The following is a 21005-nucleotide window of genomic DNA, read 5'->3' as shown; positions in this document are numbered from 1 at the left end:
TATTGTCACCTGTGTCAGGTACCAGTGGGGCATGGCAGGTATTCCCAGCCCAGGGGGAAGTTCCTTTTCAGGCCTATGTGGCTGCTGAACTGAGGAATCACAATTCTAAACTGAGTCATAAATTCAAGCAATTGTTTTCTAATGAGAAACTTTAAAAAAAAATGTTTCTGTGGCAATAAGAAAACGATGCCAAGCTGGAGTGGTTCTACACCCAGTCTGTGTGCATTGGCTTAACAGTGCTGAGCAGAGCTCCCTCTCTTGTTCCAAACTGAGTCCAAAGCTGGTCTGTGTCATCCCACAGCTCTGCAGAAAAGACTGGCAAGCAGAGCTGTCCTATTGAAAATACTTCACTACTTGTTTCACCATGAAATATTTATTTAAAAAACATACTAAATATTAAAACACATTAAGAAGGTAATCTGCATCCCAATAAACCTGCTCTTTAGTTCCCAGATGTTCGTGCCCTCTGTGATCTGTGCTTATGACAGTCATTCCAGGTGGGCAGTATTGAACTGATATGAATAATTCTGTCCATACAGGAGCTCTCTGTGTACATTTCCAGAAAGTAAATTGTGTTTGATAGTCTATGTTTGCTGGCAGAGTTTGCTTTAAATCCCTTGAACGTGGAGAGAACCAATGCTAGCTAATAATGCTAGAGCTAATTTTCCCCTTCCTCTCTCCTTTTGCCCAGTCACTGCAGACTGAACACTGTAAGTGTTTTCAGGCACTCACATGCCTTTGGCTGCCTTTGATTAGACTCATTCCAAGGATGACCTCAGTCCAGCTGCAGCCCGTGTTCACCATCACTCCTGCTGCATTTCTGACTTCAGATGACGTGGACATATGTTACTGCGAAGTCACTGCCGAGGGGGTTCCTCGCCGTGCACTTGTACATGCCGGAGTGGGAAGGTCGGAGATTCTGGAGGAACAAAGTGCCCGTGGGGTGGAGCAGCTCGCCCCCCGATCCTCGGCCCTGGTGGGCTGTGGAGAGGATGGAGCGGTCAGGTAACTCCCAGGTGATGTCTGGTTTGGGTATGCCCAGCGCCGTGCAGTGCAGCTGGACTGCAGCCCCCGGCAGCGTGTGCAGGGCGGGCGGGGGCCTGCCCGTGATCCGCGGGGCGTAGGCTGTGACGGTGACGGCCACGGTCACGGAGGAGTCTCCGGCGGCGTTGCGGGCCCTGCACACGTAATCGCCCCCGTCGTGGGCCGTGGCCTCCCGAATGAGCAGCGTGCCGTTCTCCAGCAGCAGGAACCTCCCGCTGACCTGCGGCCGGTCCAGCACGCGGCCCCCCGGCAGCGTCCACGCCGTGCTGGGCTTGGGGCTCCCCTCGGCCAGGCAGTGGAGTGACAGCGGCTCCCCGCTGACGCCCTTCACCAGCCCCACGGGGTGGCTGAGGATATGGGGCTTCTGGGCAACCTCCAGGATGATCAGCTTTTCGATATAGCCCACCTTGTTGCGGGCAGCGCAGCGGTACCGCCCCGCTTGGTCTCTCCTGGGATTGTAGATGGTCAGGGTCCCGTTGCTTCCCGTGAGAAACTGGGGCGTGCTGATGCCGCTGGAAAACCACGTGCCATTGGGCAGCATCCAGCTTACGTCTGGGGGAGGGTTTCCATCCACAGAGCAGTTCAGTGTGGTAGTTTTCCCAGGTTTTGCTATAATTTTTTCGTTGAATGGGTTTTTGAACATCGGTCGCCGTAGCATTTCCGTGACCTCCAGCTGCACCACCAGCACGCTCTCTCCCGCATCGTTCCGTGCCACACAGATAAAATCCGCCGTGTCCGAAGGCCTGATATTCCGAATCTCAAGCGTCCCGTTTTCATGCACCGTGATCCTGCTCCCGTAATATGGGGCTGTGAGGAAAATGTTATCGGGCATGATCCACATAATCTGAGGGGGAGGTGTCCCCTCTGCCCGGCAGTCAATGTGTTTCTTTGAGTGCCTCACTGCTGTCACCTTCATGATTGTTTTGTTCCTGTATAAACCGTTTATGATGGGGGGTTTACCAGCCACATCCAGCTTATACAGTTTGGTGTCATCCCCACCAGGGTTCCGAGCCACACACATGTACTCCCCAGCATCCAGCAGTCTGGTGTGGCTGATGGAGAGAGAGCCGTTGGTGTGCAGGGAGTGTCTGTCTGTGGACGAGGAGATCATCTCAGTGGAAGGCAGCAACCAGAATATCTGTGGCCTGGGATCTCCAGCAGCTTCACAGTCCAGCAGTGCCGTGTGCCCAGCTGACACTGTAACATACGTCTTGTAATTGTGCTTTATCCGAGGGGCTGCCACGATGACCATGACACGGATCTTCATCTCATCCCTCCCCAGAGTGTTTTGGGCATAGCAGGTGTAATCTCCTCCTTCTGTCACTCCAGCTTTGTTGAGGTACAGAGTCCCGTTGTCAAAGAGGATGTACCTGCGGGACCTGTGCCCGCTGTCATCCGCCAGCATCGCGTTGTTGACCAGCGTTCCGTCTGGCAGACCCCAAGATATCTCTGGTGTGGGCGACCCTGAGGCCTTGCAGTCCACTCTGAAATCCTTGCCGTATGGCACCAGTTTCTTGAAGTGCTGCTTATGGTCAATCTTGGCTGGTTTCATTGTGATGCTGACTTTCATCAGTAGCAGATCATCCCCAATTCTGTTTCTTGCGACACACAGATAATCACCTGCATCCTTTTCAGTAACTGCCTCAATAGCCAGGGATCCGTTGGGGTAGACACGGATCCGACTTCCCATTCTGTTGTGGGGGGAGAGAGAGGAGAAGGATTATGGAACCAAGTGCTGGGGGTGAATACTGAGCACTGGAAGGGACTGAAGGTGTCAGTAGCACGATATGACACACAGATTTGCTCTGAAGGCACTGTGCCCACACCACCTGCCCACCCACTGGGTCCTAACCCGGTGTCATTGTCAATTCTGGTGTTGCGTGGATGTGTGCAGGTTAACTCTGCTGGGAACACCCTGAGCTGGGACTGTCTCCCAAAGCAAAGGTGAAGTACTACTGTGGGAGGGGGTGGGGGGAGACCCCCAAAAGGTAGCCTTAGCAGAGACTACAGAAGCCTCTTCCTGCTGAGCCCTACTTCATGATCTGGTACGTATAACTTCTCCTCCAAACTGGCCCCAACCAGCCAGTGCAGGGTAACAGCGGTTCCCTTAATTCAAATATGACTTGTATTTGTTTTGGGGAGACCTCACCCACTTATGGGAATTGATATGATGTTATAAGACATATAACAACGATCCATTAGCACAGATATTTTCACCACTGTTAAATGTTTAAAAATTAATTTAGTTCACAGTGCTTTAGTGCTGTAATACAGTCTTACATGACCACCAGGGGAGATAGTATTTGAAATTCCAAAGAGGTGGGAAAAAGAAAAGACTCATACCTGTGCCACTGGTCCACAACAGCCTTGGAAGGCAACCTCCACATGACCCTGGGCTTGGGCTCCCCAGTTGCTGTGCAGTTCAGAAGCAATTTATCTCCGTAATTCAGGTGAGTCTGTTCTTTAGAGGCGATGGCTATTTTTGGGAGCGTGTCCCTGTGCTCCACCACGAGGCTGACCACCCTCCTGTCCGAGCCGCTGGAGCTCGTGGCTATGCACTCGTAGTTCCCGCTGTGGGAAGGGCCGATGCTGCCCAGGTGGAGGGTGCCATTGGAGAACAGGAACAGCCTCGTGTGTACCAACTGCAGAGGCTTCACGGCCGTGCCATCGGGGAGGACCCAGTGGACGGTGGGCTGAGGCTTCCCTTGCACTGTGCAAGGGAATTCTAGGCTTTCCCCCATCTTTCCTTCCACGCTTTGTCTCTTCTCCTCCAGAATGGTGGGAGGGGCCACAACGACCTGCAGCTTGAGGGCCAGCGTGTCGGTGCCCGCAGGGTTTTTGGCCAGGCAGGTGTAGAGGCCCCTGTCGTACACAGTGACCCCCCGGATAACCAACGTGCCATCCGCTTCCACGTGAGCTCTGTCGTTCCCCGCGGAGGAGCCGGAGAGGTGGGTTTTATTTGCCAGAACCCAGGAGATGGTGGGAGGGGGCCTGCCCTCGGCCTTGCACGGCACCGCCACGGTGTTGCCGGAGTGCGCGGTGAGCAGCCGGTGGCGGCTGCCGGCGATGCGGGGCGAGTAGGCCAGCACCGACAGGGTGACCAGGAGCTGTGCCGTGCCCAGAGCGTTGGCCGCGGTGCACAGGTACTGCCCGCCGTCCCCCAGGCCCACCTGGGCCATGGACAGCGTCCCGTTGGCAAACACCACCCACCTGCCGGCACCGCCGCGCCCCGCAGCCTGAGCCCCTGCGGAACAAGGGGACAGCACGTCAGAACCTTCCTCTGCTTTAATCTGCTGGTTTAATTCAGTCCCTGAATACCTGTCCCCTGCCGTGCTGTGCATCGCCCAAAGAACCGAGGCGACAGTGATGAGACAGAGAGAAAATCAGAGTATTTTACATATAGAGCGACAAAGCTGAGTCCCCAGCAGAGACAAAGTTTGGATAAAGCAGATGGGCCTTTGCAGTCCAAACCCGGCACAGCTGTAACTGGATTTGAGGGTTTGTTACCACAGATTTTTCTTTTCACTTGTCTCACTGTTCTGGAATAGCAAGTAACACAAAACAAATATTGAAATCTTATCACAATAAGCATAGCATTCTAGTTAAATATAGATTTTTTTTTTTTATGCTTTCCCTAGAGAGCTATTCCAGAGTCAGCACTCAGACACTTCAGCAAGTGTTGGATCTCTGTCACTGTTTCCAAGTTCACTATTCACTGGTATTTTATAGTGCTTTAAAATGAAGCAATGTTTGAGTTTGGCATTCAGAGCAGCTGTCAAATTACAGGACTCTAACAGAATGTAAACTCTAGAGAGGTTTATCAAGCTTACCTGATGGGATCTTGGTCCACTGTATTGTTGGACGGGGGTTCCCAGTAGCTTCACAAGGAATAAAAGCATCAGAATTTGCCAGCACAGTGAAAGCAGCCAATTTCCCTCCAGCTATTCTGGGCTTTGCAAAATGGTTTTTGCTTGCAGAGCCCAAGGCGAAGGGACTGGGGGTGGTGGTGGTTTCTTGATCTTGTCTCCATTCAGACCAGCCTCTGACAGAGCTGTCCCTGTCCCTTCCCCGCGGAGCTGCAGTCTGTGAGGACTTTGGAGTGGTCGGTGTCCTGACAGTCAGCGTGTTGTCCCTCTCCGTGCCTTTGGTAGGTGGCTGGGGCCAGAACTGGACATCCTCCCGTGGAGGCAGGTGGGCTCTCACAGTAGGTGCAAGTGGCACAGCTGCCGTCGGGGCTGGCTGAGGGGTGGGATGCTGAGTGCTGGGAATGCTGATGTCTGGGAGTGCAGCAGGAGCCCTTGACACAGTTCTTGCTGGGAATGTGGACTGTGCTGCCTGGTTTTCCTGCACAACTGTCTCCCCCATTTTCAGGTAGGATTCTCTTCCTGCCGTGGCAGTGGCTCTGATGTGCTGAGCAGGCGCTGCCCCTGATGTGGCGCTGACTGCAGCAGGTTGGGCACGTGCAGCACCGGGAGGCTCACCCAGCCACGGCGGGATTTGGAGAGCTGTGGTGGAGGTCTGGGCAGGACTGACAGGTGGTGCTGTGGTCAGCTGGGTGTTCCTTGTTGTGACTGGTGTGGTTTGGAGTGCCATGGTGGGGCTGTGAGCAGCCAGGCTAGTGGGCAGTGACGTGGCCAGCTGGGCATTCCTCTGTGTGACCAGGGCCACCAGTGTCTGTGTGGCTGCTGTGGACATATGCTGAGGTGGCTCTGGGGTGTCAGAGCTCCACAGTGCTGGTGTTTTGGTCACAGAGACCGGGCTGATGCTCCCAGGGAGAGGTTTTGCAGGTGTAAGACTCGGAGGCACAGCTGGTGATGTACCTGCTGTCAGCTCGGGGGTGGTTGTGCTCACGGAGGAGGTGGCTGCAGTGCTGTGGGCTGCAGATACTTTAGGAGGCTTCTTCCTCCTCTGACCTCTTCTTCCTCCCACTCTGAATATTTTGCTTTTGGTGATTCTGGTGTCAGATTGAGGAGTAATAACAGATGAGACTGCTGACTTCAAACCCAACAGTCTGGTAGGGTTGCAAGTAGTAGCAGTGCCCTTTGTAGTGACAGACACGACTGTGGCAGCAGCTTTTTGCTTTGCACTGTGTTCGTTCTCCTCTTCCTTGAGGAACAATGTGTTTTGATGGGTAACCACTGGCTCCAACGGCAAATTCATGGTGGAGGGGGAGGACAGGGGGGCTTCTGGGCTAAATGAATTGATGGAGCTGCTTAAATTATTTAAAGTTGTTACATTTGATACATAATTCATATTCAGTTGAACACCTGCAGCCACAGCTGTATTTCCTCTGGCAGACCCTGCCCTCCCAAAATTGTATCGGTGCTCTTTCATACCTGGGATATGTCCTGGCCTCACAATTCGTCTCCGACCAGAAACTTTCCTTCGTCTTCCATACTGCTGCTGGAGCTGGGGTGTGTGAGTTGGAATGTCCTGGATAACCCGAATTTGCTGATGAGTAGTGATAGTTGAGGTCAGTGGTGGCTTAGAGGTTCCTCCTTTCTGAGCAGTATGAGAATAAACGGAGCCAAACTCAGGGCTCGGTGCACTGACTGTCACCACAGGGACCTGGGGATCTGTTTTGGTGGAAACTTTACTGATAGACTCAGTAAAAACCTGTGTCTTGTCAGCTGTGTTTTGGGGAGGTACAGCCTTACTGGTGTCTGTAGCTTCTGTCGTGGGTGTCGTGGGTGCAGATTTTAGATGCTGTTTATTACGCTGCCCAGAATACACCAGCCTTTGCCCAGCAGGGAAGAGTGTGGATGTTCCACTTGCTCCACTTGCTCCAGTTGATTGTTTCACACCATTTGCTGATATTTGACTCAAGTCAGATCTTTCCCATGAGTCTGTAGGTTTTGGATATGTTTGTGGCCTTGTGCTGCCAGGTGACACAGACTGTGGAAGAGGAGAGGGCAGAGGAGTTACTGCCTCTGTGACCGGGAGGGAGGTTTTCCTGGCAGGATTGTGACTCACGGTGCCCTCGGGCCCTGCAGCGATCACATGTTCCACTGGTCTCCCCAGAGCAGGTACTGGGGCTCTCTCTGCTACTGGCATCATGAATTCCTCTTCTGGAGATCCCAGATCACCAGATGTTTCCTCATCCTCAGGTACCTCTGAGAACTTTTGGACCTGAATGGGTGGTTCTGTTGGAACTCCTCCTCGTTTGTCTGTCAGTGTTGAGTTTCTCTTGGTTTTCTCCAGCAAGGCTGCCCAGCGCTGTGGATCGACTCTTCTGCCTGAGGAAATAAACTGTCTCCTGTGCCCCCTGAGCCGCCTGAGCCTGCCTGTTCTGTCCCTGGAGGGCCTGCGAGGCATCTTCCCGTGGCTGTTCCTTTGGCGTGCGCTCTGCGTGCCCTGGCTGCTGGACGCTGATGCAGCCGATTTCAGAGGAGCTGTCAGGGTGGTTGGAGTGGCTGAGGGAGGTGTCTGTGCTTCAGCAGAGCCCAGCAGTGCATTGCCAGAGCCGTCACCCCCTTCCCACTCTGCCACAGCTCCAAGCCTTTTCTTTGGAGCGGTCTCATCCTGTTTCACTAGCACCTGGAAAACCAGAAGGTCAACACCGTACGGGTTGGCTGCAATGCATCGGAAGTACCCTCCGTCTCGCTCTGTCACCCCTTGTATTCTCAAGGTGCCATTGCCAAAAACATGTTTGTTTCCTGCAGACTGACGAAGGATTGTGAGCTCAGGCAGCACCCAGGCAATGGCAGCGTCCGGAGCAGCCGTGGCTGTGCAGGGCAGGTGGAGGGTGCTGCCAACAGCTGTCAGCAGCTGGGCTCCGTTTACACTGCTGTGTTCCACGTGAGGATCCACCACGGTGATTCTGAACGTCAGAGCGTCGGCATCGTCGCTGTTGGAGCCGATGCAGTGGTAGAGCCCCGTGTCAAACACGTCAGCCGCCCGCAAGGTCAGCGTTCCAGCTCTGAGGACGATGATTCTCCCGTCCTCGCTGATGTGAGGAGCTCGCACTTTGCTCCCATCGGCCAATATCCACTCCACAGCAGGAGCTGGCTCCCCAGCTGCCTGGCACCCCAGTTCCACGGTGCCCCCGACTAGCACAGTGTGCTCCCTCTGGGTGCTGTTGTCCCTGTGGATGATGGCCCAGTTAGTGCTGCCCTGGTTGCTGTCAGTGCTGGGCACACTGACCTGGGCACGGCTGAAGTAGCGGATGTGCAGCGTGCTGAGCGTGGTCGCTGTCCTGTCCAGCTGCAGTGCCACTGTGCTCTGCATCAGCCAGGCTGGGTCAGCCCTCAGGTCAGCCTCAATATTGGTGAAAAGTTCATCTTTTTCAGTGTGGATCTGTTTATATTTGTAACCAACAAAAGGCACATCAGCCGCCCGGACAGTCTGCTCCAGTTTCAAGGGAGAATTGCTGTACAGTGCCAGGATGCTCCACAGCTGCTGGATGTGCCCATGACTGATGCCACACACCAGGACAGCTGAGAAGGAGGTTTGGAGCACTGTGCTGCTGCCATCTCGGGAAAATGAGATGGGAGACATTTCTTTAGGTTTTTGGACGTTGCAAACCACGCTGCCTCGATTTCCTGCTTGGTCAGATATGTTCAAAGCCAGGGATCCTATTGGAGCTATGAAGTCCTTGGGAGACACAGAACTGAAATCCCCATCGTCTGGCACTGAGAGGTTTCTGGATTTCAGGGAGTTGTCTATGACTGGCTTATTGCAGGTGACAGATGCAGAAGGAAGATCCGTTAAGCTTTTCCCATTATGATTTCTGGGACTAGCACAGACTGGGCATTGCTGGGCACCAGAACTTCTGTCTTTTCTACACTTTATAACATCTGAAGAGAAGAAAACTGGAGTCAGTTTCTGTGCTACAAGTTTTAGTATTAAAAATTACATGTAGGTACTAACAAGTGGTTCTTTTGAGTGAAACAAAAGCAAATCTTAAAGTAACATATGAAAGACAGCATCAGAGAGAGTCTTTGAGTCCCTTGAGTCCCTTATCTCCTTCTTGAAGAATTAAGAGCAAAGTGGCACTTACTCTTGCCAGTTCCATAAAAGTTATCTTGATTATTCCCTGTGGATTCTCCTGGTGCACAGAGTCTTTGGACTGTCCAAGGAAATCATTCCATTAAGGAAAGCTGCACTTGGGAATGTGTTAAGGCCACTAGATACATTTAATCTGGAAAGCTGAGTGATATTTATCTCTTTATCCTGATTACAAACACCTACTAAAATACTGTCTTACAGTCTTTTCTGGTAGCATAAATAAATTAATAAAAGGCAATTACTTGTTTCAGAAAGAAAAAGAGACTACAACAGGATTAAGGAGCACGAACAAGGCCTTGAGCTCACCTGGTCTCTCCTGTGCCCACACTGTGAACTCCTGCAGGCTGCAATCACAGGACCAGGGGTTTCCATGCAGGTAAATGCTCTCAAGCTCGGACATGTAGGAAAACATTTCTTGTGGAAGTGAAGTCAGCATATTGTCAGACAAAGAGATGTGCTTCAGGAAGGATATTTTGAATATCTGGCTATAGTGGAAGGTGACAAAAGTGTCTGGATGCAACTGCTGGAGTAAATTTCCATCCAGGTGGACCAATCTCAGGGAAGTGAGTCCATAGAAAACATTGGGATTTACAAATTCAATTTGATTGTGGTCCATATGCAGCCGTACCAAGCTCTTCAGGCCATAAAACACACCCTGCTGAAGCACCCTGACCTTGTTGTAACTCATTTTTAAGACCTGTTGATGAAAAAGTAAAAAACGCATAATACTAAACCATGTTATAATTGTAAGAACTCTAACAAATGCTACTGATCTTTACAATGTACCTGAGTGTCCACCTGGGTAGGAAAGACCTTTCTCATTAGGATACTGGATCTTGAAGGCCCTCAACTTTCATATGGACAAATAAGGAACTAAAAAAGGAAATGCTGCATCTGGCTACTTAGGGGATGTTTACCTCTACATCTGAAGGTTAAGTCATAACAAAATTGAACACTGGCTCATTTAGTTCTCACCTGTAGTGAACGTAAATCACTGAACACCCTCTCAGGGATCATGCTGATCTCATTGCTGTGCAGCATCAGTAACTCCAGTTTCTCCAGGCCAGCAAAGTCTGTGGGGCTCAGTTTTCTCAGGCTGTTGTAGCTGTAACAGATGGGTTTAGTCAGCTACACTTCACACCTTTTAAAAGCAACCCACCCGAAAGAAAAGAACCACTCTTTGGCAATGGCTAAAGGCAGGCAGCACTTCTACTTGCCAAGATGAAATTCTAAGTCATTCTGTCACGTTAGCACAAGGGTGAATTCCCTTTGGGAATTCCCATGGATGGGGAGAGTAAGGGCAAGCACGAAACACATCTGTTTGTCTGACAGTGTGCTGGCTTCCCTACTACCTCCAGGAAAAACTGCTTTTATATTTTCAGGGGACACATCTGGATGATTCAAATGTTATGTGTATTAAGAGGGATGCCCGGACCAGTCAAATATTGCTGATGGGTCTTGTTGTTTGATTTATGACAGAGGACACTTGCTGGAAAATGCATGAAGAGGCCGGATGAGCCTGGGCACGTTCCACTCCCTGCTCCTTTAACCATGCACAGGACAGAACCACCGGGGAGGCTGACATGGTGTGACTTTCCATGGACCCAGGAGGTGAAAGCATGGACACTAACACTGTGGGACGTTCTCAACTCACAGCAAAGTCTCTGAAGATTTTAGCACACGTACTCATCTTCACCGAATTGCTGCTGTTTCAGACTCCTCAGTTCCACATTGCAGATGCAATTTTTTCAGGTAATACAAAGGAATTCATTTAAGTTGAAAACTTTCCGAAGTTCTCACCTCCCCTGTGCTAGATCCCCCGAACTTCCACTTAGTGTGGGTGGTCTCAGGCTTTGCTAGCTGTGACTGCAGCCACTGCTGAGCGCTGCAGACACAACATTAAGCTCTACAGACTTATTTACTGCTTTGGTAATTTTTAGCTCTAAATCTGGAAACTCTTAATTATCGCTCCGCAAAGTGCTGAAAGCTGACTGGTCAGACCGTGAAAAGCCCCGCTGTCCCACGTACCCCAGATTGATGCGCTGCACGTCCGGGGGGATGCGCGGGGGCACGGTGCTGAAGTAGCGGAAGGTGCAGTGGAGCTCGGCGGGGCCGTGGCAGGCGCAGGGCCGGGGACAGGCGCTGATGACCGGCAGGGTGGCCAGGCAGGCGGCCAGGAGGGTCCCCAGCCAGCGGGCCCGTCCCCTGCGCGGGGCTTCCATCATGCGGGGATCCTACGGCGTCATCCCCAACAGCAGCGGCGGGCGCACGGTTCCTGCAGGGGGAACGGAACACACAGGCATTTATAGCGACAGCCCGAGAGCAATTTTTAACTTGAAATTAAAAACGTCCCACGAAGCAGCCCCCAAACTCTCGGGTTTCCCCTCGGCGATGTCACGACCCAAAGCGTTGTCATTTGACAGCTGCCCCACGATGTCCCCGTCCGGCGCGATGTGCCGGTAGTTGCCGCTCACAGGGAAAGCCGGAATTCCGCAGGGAAAGCTGGAATTCCGCGGGGATTTGCAGGAGCTGCAGCGGGTGCCCGCGGTGCGTCCCAGCCGGTCCGGGCCGTGCCGTGCCGAGCGTTCCCCGCTCCGCCGGCGGCTCATCCCGGGAGGCGTCTCCACACGTCAGCTCCTTCCCTGCCAGGAACTGTTCCAACCAAAATTAACTCCCCTCGCAGCCCCCGCCCAACCCCGCGGCGCTTCCCCGGCACCAGGACCGGCCCTCCGTCCCCCCCCAGGCCGGGCGGCACCTGGCAATGAAACACCCATCCTGGGAGCGCGGCTGCTGCGGGCAAGGGACAAAGATCCCAGCGCCTCCTCCTCCCGGGGGCTCTGCCGGGCCCCCCGCAGCCCTCCCGGGCTCCCCGCAGCCCCGCCAGCCCTCCTGGGCAACGAGCCTTTGCCGTCGGGGGAACCTCGTGCGTGGCCCCTCCAAAAAGCAGCCGATGACACCTTCAGTTCGCTTTTGCAGAGACAGTTTCTCTCCCCTTGCAGACTGTCAGTACCTCAGCTCCTGTCCGGCTGAACGGTGTCTGGAACAGCCTCCACTGACGGCATGCTCCTGCTGAAATGGGTCATGGTAGGGCAAACCAAATCTGTTCGACTTGGGATGTAATGGTAAGATAAAACTCCAAAGATAAGATAAAGCCTCAAATATATCTTATAAAGGTTCTAAAACTATTCAGACAGATACAAAATCAAAGGCAAGCTGTGGGAGTTCAGGAAGTTGGCAGGACTGGGATGTTCTGTGTAAGCCAGCTAGAACTTTACTCGTGGATTTCGCTGGCTGATGTTTGTTATCGTCTCAGGAGTTGTCTCTGTGAAACATGGATCATCTCACTTTGATCCAGCATGGGAGCTTGTGCCAAGAAACACCGACCTGCTTGTGCAGCTGGCACTGTGGGTCTCAGGAAAACACCACCACCTCAACTGAGCCCTGCACTAAATTCCAAGGGGGCATTTTTGGGTGCTACTCTGAGAACAGGAAGCTCACTCAGTTTTGTTCCCCTGAGTGATAGAGAGGGTGAGCAGGTCAATCCTTAGGAGCATTTTCTCCATCCTGGTTACAGTCTGAAAGGCAAAGCATCAGGTGCTTTCATAAGCTTTTTTCTACTGGAAAGGCTTCTGGAGTGACACATTCTAATGCTGTGCTTTTGTGGGTGTGAAAATGAGGTAAAAGACATTTTTTAATGATTTGTACCAGGCTCCAGAATTTGTGGTAGAAATGGGACTCAAGTTTCTTCTGAGAATGTTTTACAAAAACACGTACCTGAAAATCTGCATTAAAATAAAAAAAATATTTTAGATATACAATGGACCTTGCCAATGTTTTAAGTGCAGAGAATGAAGGGAGCTTTTTGTTAAGTGGAACTATATTTTGGCAAGAAAGTGTGACTGAGGGTGAGCTCAGAAGTGCTGTGAAGAGGAAAGCTGAGTGAGGGAAGTGCTTGTGAAGTGGATCTGCACAGCAAAGTGTGCATCCCAAAACTGGGCCACAATTTCAGTTCATTTTTCAGCAGATCAGTTTCTAATGTACCTTTCTGTGGTATAACCTGGTTTTGTCCCAGCCAGGAGGGAAGGGATTCTGCATCTCTAATGGGCAGTCCTGTTCATTATTCTGGTATTAATAATGATGCTGGTACTCCTGGGGCAGCAGCAGCACAGCACAGGGGATCTGGATGTGGTTTGTGCCCATCAGGGGCTGTTGTGGGAGGCTCTGGATCTTCAGACATGTTACCAGTTTCCTTCAAGCAAATTGTGGTGGGGCTGAGCCACAGAGCTGGAATCTTGAAGGAAATAGAGGATGATCCCTTTATTTAGAGTGATCAATAGAAATGTCATTAATGGAGCAGAACACAGCTTTGGAGAACACCACCCTGATGTGTTTTTTACACAGTGCTAATCTGAATTAGGTACCTGAATAATGTACCTGGGTTTTGTTGGATGAATTTTGCTTTTTAATTTGTTCTTCCATTGCAGACATTGCCTGTTCCCTCCCACATCACACTGGTCCCTTGTCAGACTGCTCCAGCTCTTTCCCAGATCAGCACTGCAGGTGCCTCTGTTCCTGCTGCACAGCATTCCCACTCTGCCTCCAGTTATCCCTCCTCATGCTCTCTCTTCTCTGTGTTGTGCCAGTTCTCCTTAAAGGCCCTTTGCAAAATGTTTTCATGTTTTTCTTTTCCTTCACAGCTTCTCGCTGACCGAATTCTTTCAGGGCCTCCGTGGGTTGCTGGATGCCTTGAAAAGGATGACATGACCCTCCAAAAGTGCCTTGTTGGGAATTTTCAGAATAACACACTTAGGTACAACTCTCCTGTGGCTCCAGGCTGTAGTCAGACACTTCAGTTCCATTAGAATGAGCTGGACAAGCTCCCAGCAAAGCAGCGATCGACTCTGGGATCACGGTCAGTGTTTGGAGCTGCTGATGTATTTATGCAAATATTGATTTGGGGACAGTCATCCCCGCTGTGTGCACAGCCCAGGGAATGCCACACGCTGGGAAACCAAGCAGTACCTCAGAGGAATGTATGGGAAGAGGATTGGGCCACGGCTGCCTCCTGTCCCTGCCTGTGCCATCCTGTCCCCAGCAGCACCTGTGGCTGTGGAGCTCTGAGCTTCACATTCCTTCTGTCCTCCCTGGGCTCCCACTGACTGATGGGAACCTCAGCTGGGTGGGCTGGAGGCAATCCATCTTCCCTGGGTGGGATGGGCTGTTGTTCATGTTTGAAGGGCCAGGGACCCCCACTGGCTGCTGCTTTTGAACTCCATCCAGCCCCGATGACCTGGGACACTGTAAATCATCTACAGTATGGGCAGTCACAGCAAGAGCTCCTGCTTGGTGCATTTCACACAGCCATGCAGACCACAGACTATTTATTTGATAAAGGTCTGTATTTTCTTGCTTGGAAAGCTGTGATACTGCTGATTTTTCTTTCACCTGGGTAGTTGTTAGAGGTGGACATGAAGGGAGGGGTTGTCTGGCACTCCAGTTTAGAGTTAAACAAGCCTGTTTAACACTCGGTGTGCCTTGGGAAGATCTGCTCTCCTCATTACTGGAGCAGATCCTCAAGCAGAGTCATTCTGTGTTTGATCTGCAGTGCCATCGCCATCGGCGGTCCCTGTGCTCTCAGGAAGATCTGTGCTCTCCTGACAGACCACCTCATAGCAGAGACATCACCTGCAAATCCACTCCAGCAGCAGCTGACCCGAAACACAGATGCTCCTGCTAAAGCACTTCTGCAGGTGCAGCCTGGATGTTTCCAACACTCATCTCAAACATCGGCTGGAGTGGTTTTTTCATGGTCTGAATTGCAAAAGCAGCACTGAACCAGAGTTTGTAAGTCTTTGTCTTGCTCTCTGTAGATGTATTGAGAGGATGCTTAATTGGGCACATCTGTGTTTCCTGACAGCCACTGTACATCATGGATTTATATCCCTAGGACGTAGGCAGCAAGTTTCCAAACCTGCTGCCCCTGTAACTACAGGTTTGGTGCAGTGGTTGGAGGGAAATGTTCTGTAGTTCATTAACAAGAATCTGAACACCTCCAGCCAACTGAAAACAAACCAAAACTTGATCCTTGCTGTGGATAATTTCTGTTTGTGATGGAATAAGAATTTGTCATTTCTTAAGATGGCCCTGCATCTGGCCTTTAATTGAGCTTTTAAGGAGTTGAAACACAACCCCCAGGGACTATTTAAGGGAGGGAGAGGGCAAGGCCAGGTGTTCTCTGTTCTGTCCCATTCCCTGTTTGGAGGCTCGTGGCTGAAGGATGGCAGTTGCAGGATGTGAGAAACCTCATGAAGGCAGGAATTCCCACATGAGTCCAGGTATAGGAATTCCTGTAAGTCCAGGTGAAGACTGAAAAATGAGAGGTCTTCTGGGTTGAAATGTCAGGGGGAGGGAAGTGAAGATGCCTGTTCTGCAGGTAAGGAAGCCTGAATGCTGCTCTGGGATGTTCTTGTTCACAGCAGAGGGAGTAAGAACCTTTTTAGCTGTTACACTTTATTTTACTTGCTGACCTTGCCAGGTGGGTCACATAAAATCAGAACTACACTTTCCTGTATAAATTTAACTTGCATTAGAAGGCTTTTCTGCTATAGCTGTGCCAGAAAACATGTAAAAATGTGGATGCTGGGGCTGTGTGTGTGAAATGAAGAAATGCTGGGTTCGTGGAGAACTGGCATCAGTAAGGTGATGAAGGCAGAGGGGATGGTCACTTGCTGGGACCTTTTAAAACCTTTGGCTTTAAATGACGGAATAATTTCCCTCTGAAACAGCATATGAAGAGTTGATTGGGAGGAGAAGGCATGTGAAAGTGTGATATGGATTAAAGAGTGAAAAGTGGAGAGCCTAAACTTGTAATTTTCTCCTTTTTCTCCATTTGTATGTTCAGCAGAGTAATTCTGAACCTCCTTCAAGTATAAAATACCTAATCAAAGCTGCTTTTAAAAATTCCAATTCTCCTACTTAAGATCATTATGTTATAGCTGGGTAATGATCTCCCAGTGTCTCATCTGCTACTTCTGTCTTAATAATACAGTCCTGTGGCTTCTTTGATGGCTCACAGGGACTGCTGTGTGGCTGCTGGCTTTCCAAAGCTCTGGTCATGGCTGTGTGCTGTGAGAAAATGAAATGCTCACTGACTGCCCTGCTTTGAGCTCTGATGTGGATGTGGTGTAGTTTGACATTTAAAACACACTGTGGTGTCATTTCTTAGATTGAACGTGTTTATTTTGTGTTCTGGTCTGAAGTGGATCTGGTTTAAAGGGAAAATCAAGGTCTTGTCCAAACTTCCCCAGATGAGGTTTCTGGAGTCTGTGCTGATTAATTCTGTTCCGTCATTGACTAATAATGTGCAGTTTCTTTCTCTGTGTCCTACAAACTAGTTGTCCAGGTTATGTTTAACCTCATACTTGTGCAGGAAAGTATTTGAACTGTTCATGGCTCTGTGATTAAAAAAAGGGATGTTTCTGGTTTTAACTGTAGTGGTAAAATTGTCTGAAGTCTGATGAAGTGTATAAAGAAGTTCAGTGTATGACACAATTTGAATACCTCATGTCTTGAGGAGCAGTGACCTGGGTAACATGAAGGGGGATGTACAGGAGCATCTGCTACTGGGCTGGAATGACCATCTCTGGAATTCCCAGTCACTTCAGTAAAGGTGCTGAGTAAAGGCCTGTGCTCTTGACTTCCTGATTACAAGGAAATGGGATATTTTGAATTAATTATCTGACTAAAAGTATTTCTAGAACACTTTGAACTTTATCTTGTGGGGTAGCTCTGAGATATAAACATATGGGCAACAGCACAGAGCCAGCTCTGTGGGCCAAGAAGCTCCTACAAACTTGTTTTTACCAGTGAAGTGAATTCCCCTGCAATTCCGTGAATCCAATCTTACACATCCAATCAAGTTTATAGACTTATATTTGTAATAGCAGTTATTTCCCTGGAAATGCCTTTTGGTGGTGGTTGTTCAGCTTTAGCCCTGCTGTGGCTATGGGAGATGGCACCCACATCTGTGGGGGTTCACTGGGATAGGAGGGAAAGGGGAAGGAAATGCCATCACTACAGCAGCTATTCTGGCATCACCTGCTGATCCTGAGCTGGATGGGTGAGAACAGGAGCTCTTCAGCAGTCTGGGTGGACAAAGGATTCCCCCCTTCCATGGGGTACATGTCAAGCAATGAGGGGCTGGCAGAGAGCAGAGCATTTCGTTTCTGGTTCCCTAAGGGGCTGCTCCCAAGTTCTGTGTGCTTTGGAATGTGCTGGGTGTTGGTTTGTGTCGGAACCAGCAGTCGGTTTGAGTGTCCTTTCCATTACTAATGTAGCAGACTCTCCAAGGATGAATGCTGCAGACTATTCCAAAACACCATTTCCTCCAGAAAACCTCCTATAGAATATCCAACTGCTGTGCTGGAAGTCAAGAAATCTGATGCTTTTGTACAGATCAAAATACAATAAACCTCCCTTTATTTTCCCCACATCTCACTGCAGTTTCTCGTCTCCCTGCTGCTACTGGCATAACCCTTAATGCAAATTCCATCCTTTGGGAGCACAGGGAGGGGCACAGACCCTGGAGCCATGCTGGGGGAGCACCGTGCCCCTCACCTGCAGCCCCTGCCTGGCATTTCCAGGGGCAGGAGGTGCTGCAGGGTCCCCTGGGACACCTGGGCAAGCAGGGCTCCTCTGCTTGCAGTCAGGCGCTGGGATTTGGGATTCCTTGCCTTCAGCCCAGCGTAATCTGGTTTTATTTATTCGTTTTCTGGGAGGGATGTGGGATGGAGAGAGAACTTGGAAGCAACTCGACAGCCACTAAAATAAATGTTCTTTTCTGTTTATTCCTTGGCTTGCATCTGGAAGTTAAATGTGCTGTGTTAGGAATCTCAAACTTTGACTGTCTTACTGAGTCCTTAATTGAATACAGGTCAAACCCAAAAGCACGACTGACTTTTGCTGTTGCACTGGGAAAAACCACGGACTTTAGAGGGGCTGTAGGTAAATACATTGCTGCTGGACAAATAACCTTTACTTTGATTGAGGCATTGACAATGGCTCTGGTTTTGAATGGCTGAAACAAGTAACTTGAAATAATCAGATCAATAAAGAATTTAGTGCTGGTCTTGGGTAAAACTACAGCAGGTTGTAAATGCAGGCTGAGAGCTTTCTATTGAAAGCTTGTATGTCTCTGCTAAAAACTGTTAATTCTTTTCCATTTCCACAAAATTAGCTTAATGTTGCAATTTTTATATGAAGAAAATTGTTGAATCAAGCTGAAAGGAATGTGTCCTTAATTGTTTCAGCAGCTCTTGAGCTACATGCTCAGCAGCTCTGTTTGCAGACCCCAGTGACGTTGTTCTTATTTCTGCAACAACCTTTGCCTCATTTTCCTGCTTTCCAGCACTTTTGGGGATAAAGAGAAAATGCCTCTTTTCTCAACGCTGTCTCAGGGCTGATGGTACTTGTCTAAAATGTGTGCACAAGTGATTTCCTGAGGAAGCTCAGCTCTGTAACACACTGTAACCTGGGTTTTGCTCTAGTTATGAGCTGGAAACCTGTGGCCAAAAGCTGGTCTTGATCAAAGTCCAGCTGCTGGTTTGTCCTGCTGAGCTGTCCCTGCAGCCCTGAGCCAGAGGGGACTTGTGAAATTAAATAGTTTTTAAACCTCTGCCAACATATTAATAAAGCCTTGTTTATGTGCAAAGCACTTGGAAAAATAACTCTGTAAACACTGGATTTATTTGCAGTAAACGTTGTACTTAGTCACAGAAGATTTTCATCCAAATTTGTGAACACTTTGCACATTTTTTCCTTTGTTTCATAGCAGAGAATCAGGCACTGGTCACCCATTGGAAGGGGTGGGTGGTTTTAAAGCAGCTCCCGATCACTCTTCCCCTTTTCTCCGTGCTCTGACTTGCACTCACACGCAGGTTGGTTCATAGAGGTGTATCCTCGTAGCAGCCTCAAAGCAATGCTGACCTTTTTGCTCCTTCAAGGAGGGGCTGTGTCCTTCAGAGCAGCCAAGGAAGGGAAGTTTCCTGGTCAGTGTTTAGAGATGAATAACCCAGAGCTGTACCTGGGCAAAATGAGCGGTTTTCCAGCATTTGAACTAAAGTAGCCTTTCCTTTTCTTGAAAATACCTTCAGAATTCCTTTTTCACTGAAAGGGAAGAATGAAAAAAGGACAACTTGGCTTCCTTCCTTTTTTAAAAGACTCAGTTATGCTGAGTCCTTCCTGGAAAAACATTTTCTGATGCTGAGATTAGCCAAGATCAGAGAGTCACTGTCTGTGAGTACTTAGCTGTAAATTCACATGCTCTTGGCTCCTGGTTTGTTTTATCTCCTGTGTGTGTAAGAGAAAGCCTTTGGCTGCGTTCTGGTTTTGCTGACAATGTGAGGTCCAAAGTGACTTCACCAAAAGGATGTTATAGTCATGAGATTAAAATCGTGTGTTGGGCAAAACTGGCAGCTTCTGTGCACCACTGATCCTGTGGTGGCATGATGCATGACTGAAAATAAGATTCTATTCCAGTTTGGTTCTTGTGTCGGTCCCAGAGGGGTAGCAAGTGAGATTCTCCCTGGCAGCTGCAGTGCTGGGCTTGCCCTGTGGGTCCCAGGGTGGGAGCAGCAAGGGATCAGGGACAGGGTGGGAGCAGCAAGGGATCAGGGACAGGGTGGGGAGTTCCTGTGGACCCCAGCCCTTGGGAGGGTTCACCCTGCTGACTCAAACAGCCCTGAGGAAGCTGCTGCTGCCTCGGGTCAGCTTTGCCCACGGAGTGCCAGCCCCGAGGTGATGGTGGGTGCCTTTCCCACATCTGTGTGTGCACGTGGTCACTGGACGTGTGAACATCCCACCAGGGCTTCTGGTGCTGCTTTCCAAGCAATGGAACACCCCTCCTGGGGCAGTGGCTGAAGCACTGACCGTGGTGGAGACCTGCAGCGATCCCTGGCTGACAGGTGCCTGTGCCAGGCTCTGAGCTCCGGGTGCCTCCAGGGCAGGCAGGTTCTGCAGGGGCTGCTCTGACCCAGGGGGTGCACTCTGTTCACTCTCATCCATCTCTGCTATTGAAAGAAACATCTGGCAGAGAGGCCCTGCAGCTCAAATCTTTTAAATGTGGGTGCTTTGGAGCAAGTGGTGTGCAAACAGAGATCTTGAGTTTTCTTGTTGAAACATCTGACATTTCCCTTGTGCTGAGCCTCTGCTCTACCTGGCATTCTTCTGTGGATGGTCTCATGATGGCTTTTCCCTTCCCCCTTCTAATATTGGTTCAACTCTAAACAGAGGAACAGCCCCACAGGGCTTCCTCTGCTCCTGCTGGAGAGTTTCCCTTGTGACTCCATGTAGAAAATATCTGGTTGGTGGTGTACGAGCTGGATTTAATTTCTAGGTCATGGTGAGCAGGGATGAGGGACCAAATTTTGATCCAGTGATGGCATGGGTAAACTCCCACTGATTTCCAAGGACTGAATTGGCTGCAGAGGGTGGAATCTTGCAAATCCAAGTGCCTCTGACAAACACATTTGGCTCACTTTCTGCCAGCACTCCATTATTTCTTTCCCCAGTTCAGATGTTTATGTGAGTGCTTGCTGGCTTGAGAGGCTGAATGTGTCTGGATATATCTGAGGGTATAAATGACATTAAACATACCTAGAAAATGCCACCAGCTCTACTCAGCTGGAGGAGCCTTATGAAGGTCTTGTACCCTTGTCTCAGAGCTCTGCTGCTCTGGGCTCCCCTGGCTGGGAGGATGCAGGTTTCTTGTATGAGATGCCAGAGCTGCCACCTGACAGCCCCCAAGGGCTTAACCCCACTGACCCCACATCCCAGGTGAGCCTGAAATGGCAGGGGGGTTTTTATCATGGCACTTACATTTAGGATGGGCAGAAATGCTTTGAGACTAAACCCTCTGTTATGTCATATGGATAAGTGATGTTTGAAGCAAGAAGAGT

General features: G+C 50.1%; 1 protein-coding gene across 1 annotated transcript; it reads right to left on the bottom strand.

Moving 5' to 3' along the window:
* Window positions 1-425: 425 nt before the first annotated feature.
* On the bottom strand, window positions 426-11273 carry IGSF10 (immunoglobulin superfamily member 10). The gene is made up of 7 exons (XM_027891910.1): window positions 11080-11273; window positions 10027-10156; window positions 9358-9748; window positions 7014-8840; window positions 4875-6974; window positions 3388-4288; window positions 426-2735 (listed from the first exon to the last, which is right to left on the bottom strand). The coding sequence occupies exons 1-7, from the start codon at window positions 11271-11273 to the stop codon at window positions 827-829; spliced, it is 7452 nt and encodes a 2483-aa protein (XP_027747711.1). The 3' UTR covers window positions 426-826.
* Window positions 11274-21005: the final 9732 nt, after the last annotated feature.

Source organism: Empidonax traillii, unplaced genomic scaffold (assembly GCF_003031625.1).
Source record: "Empidonax traillii isolate 1590-97213 ecotype Southwest subspecies unplaced genomic scaffold, ASM303162v1 scaffold334:size599637, whole genome shotgun sequence".
Taxonomy (NCBI): domain Eukaryota; kingdom Metazoa; phylum Chordata; class Aves; order Passeriformes; family Tyrannidae; genus Empidonax; species Empidonax traillii.
Note: the sequence above shows the minus strand (reverse complement) of the source record. Positions and strands in the feature narration are given on the sequence as shown.